General features: G+C 35.8%; 1 protein-coding gene across 1 annotated transcript in view; it reads right to left on the minus strand.

Annotated features, from left to right (window-relative positions):
- Positions 1-367: 367 nt before the first annotated feature.
- Positions 368-17,277, minus strand: part of CPSF3 (cleavage and polyadenylation specific factor 3, 73kDa) — a 19,257-nt gene continuing 2,347 nt past the window's right edge. Inside the window, exons 4-17 of the mRNA XM_010290212.1 lie at positions 16,576-16,753; positions 14,853-14,942; positions 13,609-13,759; positions 11,171-11,346; positions 10,631-10,789; positions 9,725-9,871; positions 8,557-8,709; positions 8,062-8,170; positions 7,203-7,301; positions 5,986-6,080; positions 5,328-5,415; positions 2,015-2,084; positions 1,314-1,410; positions 368-469 (exon numbers count right to left, since the gene is read on the minus strand). Coding sequence (XP_010288514.1) covers positions 368-469; positions 1,314-1,410; positions 2,015-2,084; positions 5,328-5,415; positions 5,986-6,080; positions 7,203-7,301; positions 8,062-8,170; positions 8,557-8,709; positions 9,725-9,871; positions 10,631-10,789; positions 11,171-11,346; positions 13,609-13,759; positions 14,853-14,942; positions 16,576-16,753 — 1,714 coding nt within the window. The remainder of the gene's footprint in view (positions 470-1,313; positions 1,411-2,014; positions 2,085-5,327; positions 5,416-5,985; positions 6,081-7,202; positions 7,302-8,061; positions 8,171-8,556; positions 8,710-9,724; positions 9,872-10,630; positions 10,790-11,170; positions 11,347-13,608; positions 13,760-14,852; positions 14,943-16,575; positions 16,754-17,277) is intronic.

The raw sequence follows: 17,277 nt of genomic DNA on the forward strand, positions 1-17,277 counted from the left end.
TATGCAAACCCAGAACATCCAACTTATCCTCCAGCAGGCTGTTAATCTTCAAAACACAAAGCGCTCTCACTGTAATTTTTTTAATTCTACATTGAGATAGAAAATTCTTAACCTATTCTTAACCTATTTCTTGTATGTGCACATAAGAAAAAAGAACATATGCACACTTTGCCTGACTATTATGATCTCTATGTACAAATATAGTTGTCATAAGGTCGCTCATCCATTGTTTTAAATACCTCAGCAGTGTCACAGAATTGATACGTTTGACTTACTGAAGAAAAAAAATTTATTTACTCTTTAAAAATAGTCCAAACAAATTGAACATTTAAAAGATTTTTTTTTGTGTCCTAGGTATCTACAGAGGTCAGTAAACTGGGCTGAGGGCCTCATAAAGCCTCTGTGCAGCCAATTCGACCATTTCACGAAGGGATTCGTCATCTTCGCTTCCTGGCTCACAGTCAACTGTCTGGGAACAAGAAAAGAAGTATGTTAGAACAACCCACACTTCATATTCCTTTTCAGCATGTGAAGAATGCTCATAAGGGAAAAGGAAATAGTAGTCATGCAAACTGAAAAGAAAGTTCTCAAGAGTGGCATTGTGTGTTTTTGAATGGTCTGCCAACATGTAGAAGAGTTCAGAGAAGGTTTATGCAAGTCTTGCTGAGGAAGAAGCAGCTTAATCTTGAGTTTTATGTTTGATTAATAACTTGTTTCAAAACTACTATGTAAAATGCATGAAGTTCCGTAGATTACATTTAATTCAAAATCAAATAAAACCACACAATGTTCAGACCTTGGAGATTTAATCTGTGAAGTCATCTGCACTGTATTAGGTTAATATTGTAAAACACGTGCATTCGTCACAGAGGTAGAGGTACCTGTACTCAGGGAGTCTCCACACTGATGTTCCCATACCCATAAGACAGCATTGTTTTCATTTTTATACAAGCAGAGAGCTGCTGAAAAACACTGGGTTTTCTTCAGAATTTACTGCATTTGTTACATAAACATTAGTAGCATTTTTTTTTAATGAAGAAAACTCTCTAGCAACTGCTTTTTTAACAAACTCAGTAAACTCAGCTTGCAGGCTGGATCAGTATTTCTCTCAGAAAGGCTGGGTACTGACTAACTGATGAGAACATCAAAGGAGTTAATGGAAAGTGAATAGGCTTTAGATGTTTTGATACCAAATACAAAACCATTTCCTTAGCAAATGGGTACACAGTATTCTAGGCAGCACTGTATACTAAACTGGAGAATGCCTCTGCTAAACATAGTGCACACAAAAGCAAGTGTTTTGCTGTACGTACCCGAGTGTCCAGTGAAATGTTTGCAGTCTTTCCATCAACTGTGATGCACAGGACAGAGCCATCTTTTGAACTCACACAGTCTTCTCCAAACATATCCCTAAAACAAAGATCTATGCATGTAAGACGTGGCCAAACAGCAAACATACATTTTTCTTTCTATTAATCTTAGGCTTCCAAAGGCATTTTGTCAGCAGAGTACCTCCTTTCAGCAAGTATTATTTAATCCACTCAGATATAATTAACAAATACCAAATACTAAATTATTATGCCTGTGGGTGTCATATAACAGTAAGTATTTTACACAAAAAAAAAATCATTGTAAATGAAGGGAAGGATGCCTCTGATTTCAAAAAGAGGTAAGAGTTCTACATAAATAAAAGAACATACATTAGAGTAAGTTTTGGAAGAGAAGTGATCCAAAATGGTATTTTCATAAGCATTCGTAGCATAATTTTGGGACACAACTTAAAAATTCGCTTCTGGAAGAAGTAACTGGGCCCTGTATTCAAAATTTTAATGATGCTGAGAACTGTTTTTTACTGTACCTCTTTCTTTACTTAATTCCTGGCCTTCACAGAAATGAGACTGAATTAAATTTGCGCACAGTATTTTTAAGTAACTGTATCTTTACACCGATTATACTAAAAATTATTGTATTTACATGATTAAGTTTTCCTTTAGAAAAATATATGCCAACTTACTGAAGCATGATCTCCATTCTCTTCCTATACACATCCATATCTACTTTTTTGGAAATTTTATGTACTGCAGCTGAAAAGAAAAAGTCACTTCATTTTCACAGATGTTTACTGGGAGGGAAAAATGGCTAATTGATAAAATCTGGTTCCTACCACTCTCATGATAAACAATCTAAAAGCTATATAAGATATATATGTTAAAAAATATTATAAAGAAAATGCATTAAAAAAAGACAGAAGACTCAAGGAAGCACATATACTTAAAATTTATGTTCCCTATACTTACACATTTTTAAGTAGATAGCTTTGCAAGTCTTAATTCTCACTTCTCAATTCTCCTTTTTATGGTTAATGCTCATTACTTCTCACATTTCCTTTACTTAAAAGTGAAAGTAATCCACTTTCATGGGGTTTTTTTTTTTTTTTTTTATAATCCCTCAATTTTCTATTGTTATAGGAAAATACTGAATCATGGAGGCTAGGGGCAGGCAGAGAATACATAAAGTAAAACTGGACAGCAAGCGTGAGTAGTAGTAACAGGCACAGACATTCCTGCAATGTGTTTCAGGATACAGAGTTTGAAATAAAAATAATGATACTACTCTTATACTTAGTTTCAAAATCAAGAAATAGTTTAAAACATATGACTTGCTTTTACTATTTAAGTATTTGATCATTAAAGGAGTAGTAAGTCTATAGGAAGAGCTAGTTGTGAAAATCACTACCTGTTTCACTGATGAATAAACAAAACAGATCTACAACTAGAGTTTATTTAAAGGAAGGCTTTTTAAAAACTACTTTTCAAGATTTTTAAGTCATCTGAACAGTTCAGAGAACTGAACACAATAGCAGTTAGAATAACTTGGAAATTCTTTGAAGAACTTCATAATTGCAAGAGACCAAGCAAGCTCATCTTAAAAATTTACCATCCCTTAGATAAGATGCAGTAACTGAATGTACTAAGCAAAACAAATTTATATTGGAAATGAGGTAAGAGCAGGCACATGCTCAGCTGAGAAACAATAACTTAAGATATTTAAATTCAAGCATTTGTGATCCTGTGGACATAACTCTACACAAGTGCAAGAACTATGTGGAATGTGTTTTTACCCCAAATAAAAGGAAAAAAAGCCTGCAAGAAGCCACACCTGAGATTAGCTGATAGAATCACCACCATGAAACAATATGAGAAATAATGCAAAAAGGCAAATAAAAATAGAAAGAGGAATTAATTATGGGGGAAAAAAGCTAGATATTGTCAGTAGCAGACTGTACAGATAAAGTGGGGACTACCAAAAGTCAGGCCAAGTCAGATATTACAGAAAAGAAATAGTGAAACAATACATGATTTCCTCCAGACATACAAAGAAAGATAGGGGGGAAAAAACAGGAGGTCAAAGTACCATCCAAAAATAAAATTCCTATTTTTGGTTAGTTGCAGTAGAACGGAAGGGCTCATATACACTGAAAATAATCACAACCAGGATAAGAAAATTAAACTCTGAACTCGCTTAGATCAGGGAGCCTGGAGAAGCTTTATCCCAAAACAAGAGAAGAACTACTATATGAATTTATAAACTCAGGAGAAAGAATTTTTAACAAATTTCTTGACTCAGGTGTAGGGCTAAGCACCTAAGGAACAGTGTTTTCTGTTTTATCTATAATTATAAAAATAAGTAATAGAAAGACAAGAGGAGTAACTCAGGGAAAATAAACACCTATTTGTCCTTATAGCTCCAGTGCTTTCCATGCTGGTTTGGAAAGAAAAATCTACTAGAAGTGTTACAAACAAAACATCACGTGGGATGTATAAGAGAGATCAAGCCAGACCCCTCACTACCAGTTTCCAGTAATTTAAAACCATCAGTTATTTTAAGGATATATCGTAGACCTTGACCATCAGACTTCAGTAGAGGATCTGATACTGAATGACATGAAAAACCCTTAGGTAAAATTAGAAGATTTGGAACAGTACAGAATTTTTAACACTGGAACTGGTTACAACCAAGAAGATCACAGAATGAGTTAACAGAGGCTGAAGGGGCGATATTCATAACACAGGATCTCAGACTGCTTTTAAGGCTTCCAGGTTCAAGTGCACATCTCAGATGCATCCTGGGTTCATGTCAGAAGGACCTCCTCACCAGTACTCTATTTTCCACACAAAGGAAAACAGGCACTAAGGTCACATGTGCCACTGGTCCCCTATCTAGGGTACCAGAACATACCTGCTGGGCGTTACAGACACAGCTTACGCGTTTTTAAGGTGTGACCTTGGAATTAATTTAATATGATCACTACTCGTATTGTGCTTTTGCTGGGGAAACAAAGAAACTCAACCAAAACCCAAATGGTATTACTTTTCTCTAACACCCAGGGAATAGAATTTTGGGTTCTGCTTGCCTGACCACATCCAAACTGGAGAAGAATAATGCTCTAAGATGGACACACAACTGTTACTTATTTCACTAGGTGAGCAAGGATACACAAAGGCAGAATTCAGTAAGATCTTTGTAAGTAAAATAATAATGTATATTGCAAGTAACGATGCAGGTAGTGGCAAAAAAAAAGTGATTTTAAACCCTAGGAAATAGAAAAAATACCTTATTTTATTTTGATAAATGGATTACCATTAAATTATCTATGCTACTGTGTTGCCCAGCTGCCAACATTTATCCTCAGTGGCCAACCCAATATTCACTACTTGCTCCGGGTTCTTAGCACAGTGGCATACATGTTTAAAAGCAAAACAGTGAAACAAAAAAATACAAACTATAATCGCTAGTAACCCCAACAAAATTGCTGTGATTGCTGAACAGCAACATCAAACCCAGTATCTGATGATGCTATCATTACCCAATACTACTACCCTGGTTACAGGGTCTGCGTGTCTAATTGTCTGACTTTTTTTCAGCATTGTCTACTTGATGCTTTCTCATGTACAGACAGGAATACTGCTCATGAATGGTAATCATAACTCAAACATTTAAATGAGATATCGTAAATTGTTTACACACAAAAATCTAAAGTGAGTAATATTTAACTTATTTTAAATAAGGTCACATTTTCCACTGTCACCTACCTGCTGCCATATAAGAGAAAGTTTCAACAAATGAACATGTTACAAATAATGAAGACCAAGTTGTAATTCTGTTCTTAAGTAGCAAATCTTACTCCCTAAAAAGTTTCACAAGGAGGGGAAGTACAGTAGTCGGATTGCAATCTATTGCAAGGCATTACATCCCTCTAAGCTTGATATAAAAAAAAAATGAAGAAGAAATGCCTCAGTTAAATAAGCATACACTAAACTTACTACCTTTCTGTATTTTGGGATTTGACTGAACTTCCAGTATTACTGTTGTCACGGTGTCTGCATACATGTCATTAGCAGGATTTGCCACCCACTGGAAGATAAAAAGAGTAAATTGTAATTTGAGTCCATTATTTGGGCTGAATGAATAATGCACCATAAAACCATTGTAACATTCATTGCATTCTCCGATTTGCTTTTCTCTGAATTCTAGCTGCAAATAATAATTTGGTGTAAAATGTGTGGCAGTTAACTACTTTTAACTTGGTATATTCCAGTAACTTCCCATGAAAAATTCAAACTGTTGAATGTTTCTGAACACATTTATGAAACAGTGATTAATTAGCACAACTATTTGGGTGAGGGAGGAAGGAGGGAACACCATTTGACATTATTTCCAATTACTATTTGCCAAACTAAAAAAGGGCACAGAACCTGCTATTATGCTCTTGAACCATGGCAAAAAAGAAACTAGCAGTGGCTAAATGAAACAGCATGCATCAACACAGGACCATAGCTCAAGGGGAACTTTGTCCTAGCTTTCATTCTACCTGTCATAAAACAAAAAACTATTTAAAACATTTAATTCTGCATGGCATCTATAAGATACTATTTTTCAGAAACTGGAGAACAAAATACTTCTTTCTCCCTCACAAATGCCCACCTCAAGGACTACCATGCCTGGTTCCTGGATCACAGTAATGTTTTTGAAAACCTTCAGGGCTGGTTTTTGTTGTATTTCTATTTCTTCTACATCACCTAAGAAGTGACAACAAATGGTTAGCAAGAATAAAATTACACTGAAAGCACAACTAACTTTATCTGCATAAGAAAACAGGTCATTTTAAGAATAAGAGGGATTGTTTGTTATTATCACAAGTGCTCAGAACAGGTCACAAAATGGAAGTGCACACTGTCTTCCCTTACCTAACAATATTATTTTCTTGGGTTTTGTTTGGGGTTTTTTAGTATGTAATACTGGCCATTTTACTTGTTTTGAATTCTTATATTTGACTGGTTTAGTACAGTCAAATGTGAGTACATCAATGGAAAGGAAAACAAACGAGAAATTTAGTTCTCCATTTGCAGAATCAACCATCTCTTCTTATATCCTTAAAGGATAACCCACTGCTTATGTAAGCATAGAGCTGAAAACAAAAGCATCTGTGTGCTAGGTAGCACTCAGCTTATGAGATCTGGACATCAACTGAATACAGGTTTTCTCTAGCGTCAGAATCTAATTCATATTACTAGTGAAGAGAGGAAAAAGAAAATTCCTCAGCTTTAAATCTGGGAAGGCATCATGCAAAGTGTGTGTGTCCTAGTGAACTAGGACAGGAGTTGCCCTTAACTTTTAAGAAAGCTAGACAGAGCCACGGGGGAATCACACTAGTGGCAGATTTAAATGGATTCTGACTCAGAAAAAGCCAGTAAGGTTAGATTCTCGCCTCCTGGGGAGGGACAGAAGAGGCTGCCTGTCACAAAGGAGGACAGAACTTTTGCTTTCATTAATTGAATGGTATTACCTGTTCTATTTTGGGGCTGGAGAGAAAAGATGAATTAATAAATTTGCATCAGAGAGGCTATAGCACTCACTTTGGGGGCTGATAAGAGACAAAAATCAGCTTACTGCTATCAGCATATTGTTATATTCTCATGACTTTGTAATACAACTACAGTAGAATCCCCCCCACAAAGGATGTGTCACACTCATGAACAAGATCTGGCAGAAGCTGCATAAACTAATGAAAGTTGTAAAATATGAAACAAACTGTGGCACTTCAGTTTGAAGAAGTTTCCACTTGGAAGACCTCTGAAGACTCTAAGTTGTTTTAAAAGTTGACTGCTATAAATCATGAACATGTCTTTCCAAATACGCACCGGTAAGTTTTTGTAGCTGATAATAAAGCAGATTAAAAGGGCCAGTATATGGAATGGCTTGCGTCTGTGTTACAGTACTCATCGCCAAGTCTGTATAATCTAAAAGAATTTTTTAAAGTACATATTAAAAATTATGCCTTTGAATTTACTTCCTAAAAAAAAAATTGTGACTATAAATAATGGCATCGATACACTTAAGATAGAGGGTTGAAAAGGACAATTTATAAGACAGAAGGGTGGACAGTCTATTGTACGATAAATAATGTATCTGTGGTTAAGAAACCAGCAAGAGCTTGTTGCTTTATCATACCCATTAAAGGCAAACAATGAACTAGGACAGTAGAACTGCCTTCCCCCAAGCTCTTCTGACATTACTACTCCATTTAATTATTATTCTATTTTGAGAATAGATCAATTTCTTTAGTAATAAATAGCATAGGAGCAATACACAGTACTTTCACTGTACCGTGGCTTTTTACACTAAAAACTAATGACATTTTAGAAACCAGCAGAATTGATCAAGGTGCTTTGCTCACAGGCATGTTTTATGCATATTCATATAGAGGAAGAAGCTTTAAGTAACCAGAAGGGGAACAGAATTTTGCTTCTTTTCTTTTACAGAAAGGAACAGAAATTACTTTAAACGTCAATGGACAGTGAATTTGAATGCCTTTCTTCTCACTCCAACAGTTCTGAACTTTAGGCAAAACTAAGCCAAAATAAAACCAAGATGTTCATTAATTGTTTATCAAACACAAGATTACAGGGGAAAAAAAGAAGTATTGTATGTGTTTTAATGACAGAAGAAGGGTACAGTAAGTTTCAATTACCTATTGAGCACATTACTGTCTTTACTTACTGGAGAGGTCACATGGAGAAAGGATGTGATAGTTAAAATTTCTCTTAACTAAGATTCCAGAAATTCTTTGTCCTTGCTCTGGCTTCTTATCTGCTAAAGATCCCATCACCTGGAAAGAAAAAACACACACTGTGCAACAAGGCAAACCAAAGTCTTCACAGCTTTAAGTTAACTATGGAGATTAAACACAGTTACCTCAGAATAATCAGACAATGTATAAAATTAACTCTGAAAATAAAGTTAAGTCACAGTAACCAACAAACATTCTGAGAAGTAACACAAGAAAAGGTTAGAAGAGTGAAGAGCCAAGAAAAAACAAAAAACAAAACCACCCCCCCCAAATACAACACTAAACCCAAACAGGGACATACTTGGAGTCCCTGTAAAACATACACAATCCAAACCTGATTAAAAATAGAGGCTTGAAAGAAAATGTGTACTCTTTATGCCAGAGGAAAATACTGTTGTACAAGTAAGAAAATATTCATTTTATACCTTGGCAAGTTTTTCTCCTCTGAAGTTTAATGTCACAGCTTCAGTATTCCTAGGATTATGAACTTCTATATGAACTTCATCATTATCCTCATATTCCCGTATCAATGCTGCTTTCAACCTGGCCATTTCATTCTGCTCACCGTGAACTAAAATCTATAGGAAAGACAGTTTTTCTTTTAGCAAAAGTTATTTGTCCAACCAGACATGCTTAGTAAACAAATTATCCAAGAAAACTGCCACCTTGTACCTCATCTTCACCAAAATTTAATTTCATGAGGTCACAATATATAAAACATTAGCTCAATTATACTACATACAGTTCTGTGTGTCTTTGAATTCCATGCATTATTCAAAGGTCTGGATTTCACGACCCTGAGTATTACTAGAAAAATACATGCAAATAAGCAGAATGCATTACAGATTCCATTTAACTGTTCATACACAAACACATTATTACATTATGAAAGGGAAGTATTAAATCCAACAATAAAAGTTAGTTTGCTTTACATTTTTGTGTCTGCATGTAGATAAACATATACATAATAAACATGCAATTCAGAGAGTATGCTTATTAAGTTCACAATGTTCTTTCCTGAGTTAAAACCTCTTTTCTTCCACTACGATTTGTTTTATTTCTTATCTGTGCTCACACACTGATTCTCCCCGAGTCTCAGCAAGTTTCAGATCCTAGTCCTCATTTTCATATTCTGTTCCTTCACACCTCCTGCACTCTGCTCATGCTTTTCCCCACAAGTGCTGCCTTTGTCTCTTGCTGAATGCTGCATACTTTCTTTCAGATTGGCCTACTCTTTTTCAATCAATGTCTTCTTGTTTATCTGGGGGGAAATTCCAGTGAATTATTACAGTATCAGTGTCCCCAACTTCACGTTGTCCTATACTGTATCCTCCTTGTACAACACACTGCTGAACAGGTTACGGATCATACCTGATCATCCCCAAATATCCCACATGCAGACAGTCAAAAACAAGCTCATCTTCACTTTGCTAAGGTAGCATGACAAAAAAATGGTTAAAATCTCCACCTTTTGTTATTCAAAGCATAGGGATGCTGGCTACTGCTAGATACCAGTCCCTGCCTTGATGACTCAAGGCTGTGAACTGGTTTGATGAAACCCACTCTGGAGAAATGGGGAGCATGTATACTAACCACATGTGGAGGTTTCAGGGCCCGGATAAATTCACTAGTTTGTTGATAATCTGTGTGAGCAGAGAAAGAAATGTAATCCACAGACATCTTCAGTGGGAGTTTTTGCCCTGACATCGTTGTGATCTCTTCAGGTTCAGACATTATGTGCTAAAAAAAAAACCAAAACACTTGAAATAAAAAATTGACAGGTTCCTACAGGCACCATATAACTACTGCTTTACATTTCAAAAATCAATGAAATAGTATTGGCAGCCAGGTTAAATGTGAAGAACTGAAAAAAAATCTCTCAAATTTCACAAAACACACTCAGAAATGAAAAAAGCATGCACAACACACAACCTTCCATCTTTTGCATTCCCACCAGATCTGGGAGCTCATTCTTCCAGATACATCTCTCAAATTTGCATTGAAATTATAACAAGTGTGTGACTTCTATCTCTAGAGGCAAAACTAGATGCTCTGGTTGCCCTTAGCTGCTGGACTTTGGAAGGAAGGATTTCATTCTTTACAACTGGGCAGTGGCACAACGTGCGCAAGGCAGTCTGATCTCTGACACATAAGTAGTGTTAGGTTTCACATCGACTCCTCTAGAATTAGGGTTAAGGCTCCCCTCTCAAAAATGGAGGAGGGGTCTAAAGATAGAGAAAATCATTCTTTCTCATGGCAAGATAACTGCTCCTAGAAAATATTATTCTGTATAACATTGCTGTAAATGGCCATGTGCAAATTTTCTGTACTTTTCATTAGTATTAGCCAAAGCAATTAGTTTTGACTACATTATTATGCATAGCTGGCAACAATCTTCTCAGTAAATCCAAATAAAGACACTTACTATCAGCCGATTCTTTTTAAACATAACATGAATACTACTTCATATTAAGAATCTGTGGTGCATTAACAACTCACCTTCGCAAGCGTTCCTTCAACACAGTACCCTGCTATAATTACTCCATTTCTCTTATCTGTGCACCAGCTCTCAAACAACTCTCTGGATAAGCCACTCTGCATCATACCTGGGGAAGCCATCACAACACTTGGGCCAATATCATCAAAATGATCCATACTCTAAGTGAAGAAACAGCAAGAATATCAGTTACCATAACTCACTTAAAGGAAGGACAGCCTAGCTGCACCCTTGAACAACGTACCAGTACAGCCCTATGTTCCCAGATTATACCCCATCCTCATAAAAAGTGCCCTTTACGGAAAGTTCCTCCTTCTTATGACCGTAAGGAGCAAACTATAAGCACAGGGATCTATAGTGGAAGAAAAATCAGGGCATAAGCTCCCCTCAACCAGCCCTCTAAACACTGGGACAGCAGATAATTCAGAAACAGACCTGTAACTGATGAATCTATTAGGATAGTAAATGTGCCAACTACTCAGCAAATACAAACTCTTCTGTCACCTTACCTCTTTTGTAAGACAACCTTATCTCAAGCTTACCTTCAGATTACTAATATGCTTGAAAACAAATGGATTGTTGATGTTAATTTGCTTGCGAATTTTGTCATTCATGGCATTGACATACGTCTGATAAACTGCCATGCATTTCTTTGCCAAAGAGGAGGCATAGTATATAGGAATGTCATGGAGTTCAGGATGATTCTGCCAGTATTCATCTAAAAAAAACAGAAACAATTAAAAAGAACGACCACAGAAACCCCACCAACAAAAAAACCCACATAACCCCCTGCCCAGTATTATCTTCAAAATGCACATTTCTCAGAAACGTTAATACTTTTTGTAAAACAGATTTACCAGTGGTTTTTTTTTTTAATTTTTATTACAAATCACAATCACAGATTTTTTTTTTCCTCGCCTGCTCTACAAAAAAAGAAAAAGCAATAGCCAACTAAAAATGCACACAACTAGTACAAACAAACAGGCAGACAAACAAGATAAAGATGAACTTCAGATATTTTTGGCAGATCAAATTCCAATCAATCACCAACTTCAGCTGCAAGGTATAAGTACACATGGTATTGCACAGCAATAAAACTACATTTACAACAACACAAGTTTTACCACACCACTGCAATAAAGCTTAAATGTGTCTGTCAAATATTAATTACACATCTAACAGCTAGGGATATCTGCATGTAGGTATGTTGGTGAGAATTCACTGTATCAAAGTCCTGTAAAACAAATCCATGGAGTACAAGGTACGAAGGGATCACCCAGTTATCAAGCCTGGCTTCCTGTGTATCACCAACAGTTATATTTTACAAACTTAACTGAAACAAAACCAGGAAAAAAACCTTCATTAACCACAATTTATTTTATCACTGATGACAGTAGCCATGACCTTTACTAAACACAGATCTGAACGCAGCTATACAAACATCATTTACTCATTTTCCCACCTGGATATACAGATCTGCTAGTCTAAAACATATTTATATTGCATAAGTGGGGAACAATCATCCCAAAAGAGTGGTATGCTCTTTTGGCTGTATTTGTACATTTAAAATGATATGGCTTTAACCTAATAGCTTTGATCTGCAGACAAAGCTTTTCAGAACATGTCATAGAGGCTCATTGCCATGACTATCTTAATAAGCTCAAGTCTAAGGTAGAAACAGCCAATAAAAGATAACCAATACCGGGTCTTAGGGCAACGTTAAAAGACTGCACCCATCGTCACAATTTTCTACTCCATAATGCAGTACTTTCTTTTTTGTCAGACACTCATGGAAAGAAGAAACACAAACACAGAAGCCTGCGGGCTCAGTTGTGTAGGCATGTGAGATGCAATTGCATTTTCTACCTAATTAAGCATCCAATTACATGTCTAGCTTTACTAGATCTGTTTTCAAGCTTATCTTTAGGAACTCACTTTAATATCTACACGCAGCAAGGAGAGGCCAACAAATTACAAACTAATGGCTACACAAGATTTAAAATGTTCAGTTTTTATCTCCTCTATAAAATCAAAAAACTCAATCAATGATAAATAGTAAATAATCCAACATTGAATAGTATCCCATACCTAGATGTAAAATTTCTTATTAATATTTGGATAGTCCAGTAACACATTTTGAAGACATACTAGTTTCTAATGTTGAGCTAAAATGGAAAGTTAAAAGAATTTCAAGTATTTTAGGTAACATTTTAGATTCATCACCCCTAAAAGTAAGTATTTTAATTTTGAGATAGTTATCTTTTGACCTTGGCAGCGTTCGCATGAGCAAAAAGACTAGTGAAAAAATTACGTAACATAGTACAAATTAAATGTGCTAAATGGAAGCAAAGATGGCTGGAAATAATTTATTTAAAAACTGTTTTCTCTGAAGTACCTTGTAACAACTGCGTCTATATTTTATGTGAAGTGGCTTGTTATGATCAAGTGTAATTCCACACCCCACACCCCTCATTTTTGTTCTTCTTAACAAAGTCTAATTTGCTTTCCCACTATCATTATTGACTTCAGAAATGCTATTAGTGCTTGTTATGGTCTTCTCAGCTTTTCCTATTAAGATCTCTTCATATAGGTTTGTGAATTAAACAGCAAAGATAGTGACACTCTGGAACAAAATATACCTTTTTTTAGCAATATTGTTTAAATAGAACATCCTTTTGAATCTATAGTAATAGTTCCTATTTGCTGAAATCCCAGATCAACAAGATTGAGAAGTCAAGCACCTATTACCATGCCATTACCTTTTCCTTTCTAGGTGTCCTTTCCGCCTCACAAAACAGAACTGCCTTGGTTAGTTAATTGTTTTTTTTTCATTTGAACAACCAGTATTACATATTCTAAGTAATTAACATGCTGAAAAATGGCTGAATAGTTGTTTAAAAAAATCATTATACCTGCACATGAAAACATTCTCATTTAACTTTATATGCTTTTTATTAAAAGGAGCTGGGAAGGTACATACCTAAAATTAAAAGTAGTTCTTGAGCTCGACCCAGGGCAAACACAGGAATAAGACCTCTACCTCCTCTATTTACAATATCGTGAACGGTATTACAGAATCTTGCCTCTCGCTCTTCCCTTTTTTCATGAATATGAGTACCATACGTGGATTCCTACGTACAGAGAAACCTAGTATTAAATGTACTGACACAGGGACTAATTCCTGATCTTCTCCTCTGAATCCAACAAGAAACACAGAAAAACGTTGTATGTTGCTACCATGCAGGGGGCAGAGGGGTAAAGGGAAAAATCAGAACCACCCCAAATTCCCATAACCACCACCACCAAGATAATAAAGATTTCCTGTCCCCCAAGTCCCTCCCTGCAATTTGGGAAGACAGATTGGGTCAGGAAGGGGGAAAAAAAAAAAAAAAAGTAGAACTATTAATTTTTATGCTTTTTTTAGGAGGTTTTAAATTTAACATGCTTATTTTTCTAACTGGAAATGCTGCCACTGCTTTGATGAGCGGGTTATCATGCTAACATGGCTTGCTAGTGGTATGTATGTCATAGTTTAGAAACTATGTCATAGTTATAACATAGACTATGACCTAGTCTAAAGTATAGGAATTACATAAAGTCAAGTTTTTGATGTGATTTAAAATTAAATAATTATCAGTTACAGAATGCAGTTAGAAGGGACACAAAGAATGAAATGATTCTAAGCATTACTCTGAAAGATCTCACTGTTAATTTCAGAATGAAACAGTTGCTTTTAATGTTTCCCCTAAGCTTCTGATTTTCCAAACAGGTATTTAGAATAAAAACATTTTGCTCAGAAAACAAAACCAAAAAAATACAGAATAGCACTCAGGGCACCTGCACCCAGGACAAATGCTCAACAAACATAGTTGGAAGTAGGTTAGGATCTACTAAAGAAAGGTATCTGGCTAAACTGAGATTTGTACAATACATCTAGCAAGGACAAGCTGAAACCTAGTACATCTCCCATCTTGTGAAGGTTTTCCTAGAGGCTTGAGGAACTTCATCAGAAGGATTGTAAAACAAAAATTGTATTTTTTAAATACAGTGAAAAGAAATGTTGGAGCATTCTGAACACCTAAGGATATTTATTGGATATTTAATGTAAATCATGTACTACCATTAAACCTGCACTGTCTTTCTCATTCCATTTTACCTCTAATTAAGTAATACCCCTATACTTATTTAATTACTAGTTTAAAGAAATACTTTTGTAACACTTACAATTATAAGAATATCGGGTTTAATATTGGGAATCTCAGCTGCCATCAGATGTCTGTCTTCCTGTCTTGAGAAATCACCTGTATATAGAAGCTATGAGACACAGAGAGAGGCAGTTATTCTGCTTACAGATTCTACCAGGTCAGCAGTCTTTAAAAAGCTGCTTAAAAAAGTATCATTCCTATACAAAGATAGTTTTAAGGAATTTATGATTAAAAAAAGTCACTTGTACTTCAACTACTCTTCTGATGTGGACAATGCTTACAATATCAGGTCAATAGTACTACACACAAATACATTAACCACAATAAGCAAAGGTATTTCAAGCAGTAACTTAATTGCAAAAGAATTGGATACATAATTACTAAGTTTTTTTTCTTTCTTTTGGAATATAAAGGTGCAATTTTCATCATTTTGCATACATGCACTGACCATTAAGAAGTAAAAATTGACATAACAGAAGGTCCCAAGTGGAAGTACAAAGTAGACAAATCAGCATTTACATATCGGAATGTAAATATAATGAATAATCCAATAAAATTACTCAAAAAAATCCTTCTAAGATTTTCTGATAGTTTAAAAAAAGCCTGTAATCTAGCAGATTTTTCAAATGGAATGATCATGTTCCCCATTACACCAAGAAGTAATTTGTAACTGTTAATAATTTTTAATGGATTCATAACTGCAGGGTGGAATGCAATTGTGCCCAAAACGGTTTCAAAACTGAACGTTTTTTACTTAACAGTCATCCCACTGATAAAAATGTGAATAATAACAAAACATATAGTCAGCAGCAGCAGCAAACTGGTCTACAGGTAGCCTACTATCACATTCCTCATTTGCTTCACAGGGAATTACGCAAAACGATGGATGTTAAAACCCACTCCAGTCAAGTCATGCATAGTAAGAGGGAAATCTTTCTCAATCATGTCTTAACCAGAAAAAAAAAAAAAAGAGGCAGTAAGATATCTAAATTTTATTGTAATAATTGTAAATTCACTTCTATTTCTATACTTTTTTTAAACTTGAAGCTTCTAAATGTCTCAATCATTATAGAGTGTGAACAAAGTCTGACTGGACAGCAAGCCTCAGGACCACCATCCCTCTTCCGTTTTCAAGGCTGTATGAAACTTCTGTTGAGCGGTAATTATCCTACTGAAACTCCAATTCATGAGATTAGTTTCAAGTATCTGGTTTTGACACAGCGCTGCCTGTGATTATATGATGAATTATTTAATCTCTCTGTCCCTAAAAGGAATAATACTAGGATTTCTTTAGGCACTTTAGCATAAGAGCATTGTAAGAAAAATGTAACGCGCATACTTTGACGAATGCCATTTAAGCACTCAGACAGGCAGACATGGTAAATCAGAATTATAAAAACAAACATCTGTTTATAGATTTTACTCAAATGCAGCTTCCATAAGACTGCCTCAGCCATCAGTTACCTCTGAGCAGACCAGCAAGGAAAACTACATGTTTACTGAGTAATAACTCACTCGCATCAGATTCAAACATTCTACCTCGTTCAATACACATGTTTCACTTGCTAGTTCTAAGCAATGAGAAAATACATGATCTAAGTCAAGGCTTCTCACCTTGACTTGAGTCCAAGCCTATTTGACAGCTCCAGCCACAGTGGTGGGGCTTAACAGACAATAATAAAAAATTAATGACCAAGTTAGAATTCAGTCTCGATTTCAACTTTGTAATAAAAAGAAAATACCTTCACACCAGCTATTTCAATCATAAACATGGCTGCTCCCAGAACATGGCCTGCGTGGTAACACCAGAATTTGATTCCTGCCACCTCTTTCACTTCATGGAAGTTGATGGTCTCAATTTTGTCCATGCTCTCTTCAAGGTCTGTTTCTGTATATAGCATGTCATCCGCTGATATATTACTGGATATAAGTGAAATGGCTAAATATCAGCTCATCTTACCAGCTTAGATTATGTAACAGGTTAAAAAAAAAAGTTCCTGGATTTTTCCCCACTGACAGAATCCCATTCAGCAACGCTATGTCTCCTATATCAGAAATGAAGTCCAGGTACACCCAAGCAGAGAAGTGTCTTTCTTTTGAAAGGCCACACTAGGATAGTCTTTTCAGTTCACAATCTGCTCTGTATTTGCCTAAAAGTACCAAGAGATTCCCAGCCCTGGACAAGAGGTCTGACACTCAGCCTGTAACAGCCCTCAAAATCCAAACCAAACCATGCTTTTCCCACTGGCCCAGACCAAACAAGTTAAAAGAGGGCTGTTTATCAGTTTTCTGACCGAAACTAGAATCTGCTGCATTGAGATATGCTCAGGACCATTGCACTCACACACAAAAGACATGTCAGGGCATGTAACAGAAGAAAAAAAGAGAAGGGGGCGGGGGGGGGGGGGAGAGGGAACACCCCCCCACAACGAAAATAAAAAGGC

This window comes from Phaethon lepturus, unplaced genomic scaffold, assembly GCF_000687285.1.
Source record: "Phaethon lepturus isolate BGI_N335 unplaced genomic scaffold, ASM68728v1 scaffold37990, whole genome shotgun sequence".
Taxonomy (NCBI): Eukaryota; Metazoa; Chordata; class Aves; order Phaethontiformes; family Phaethontidae; genus Phaethon; species Phaethon lepturus.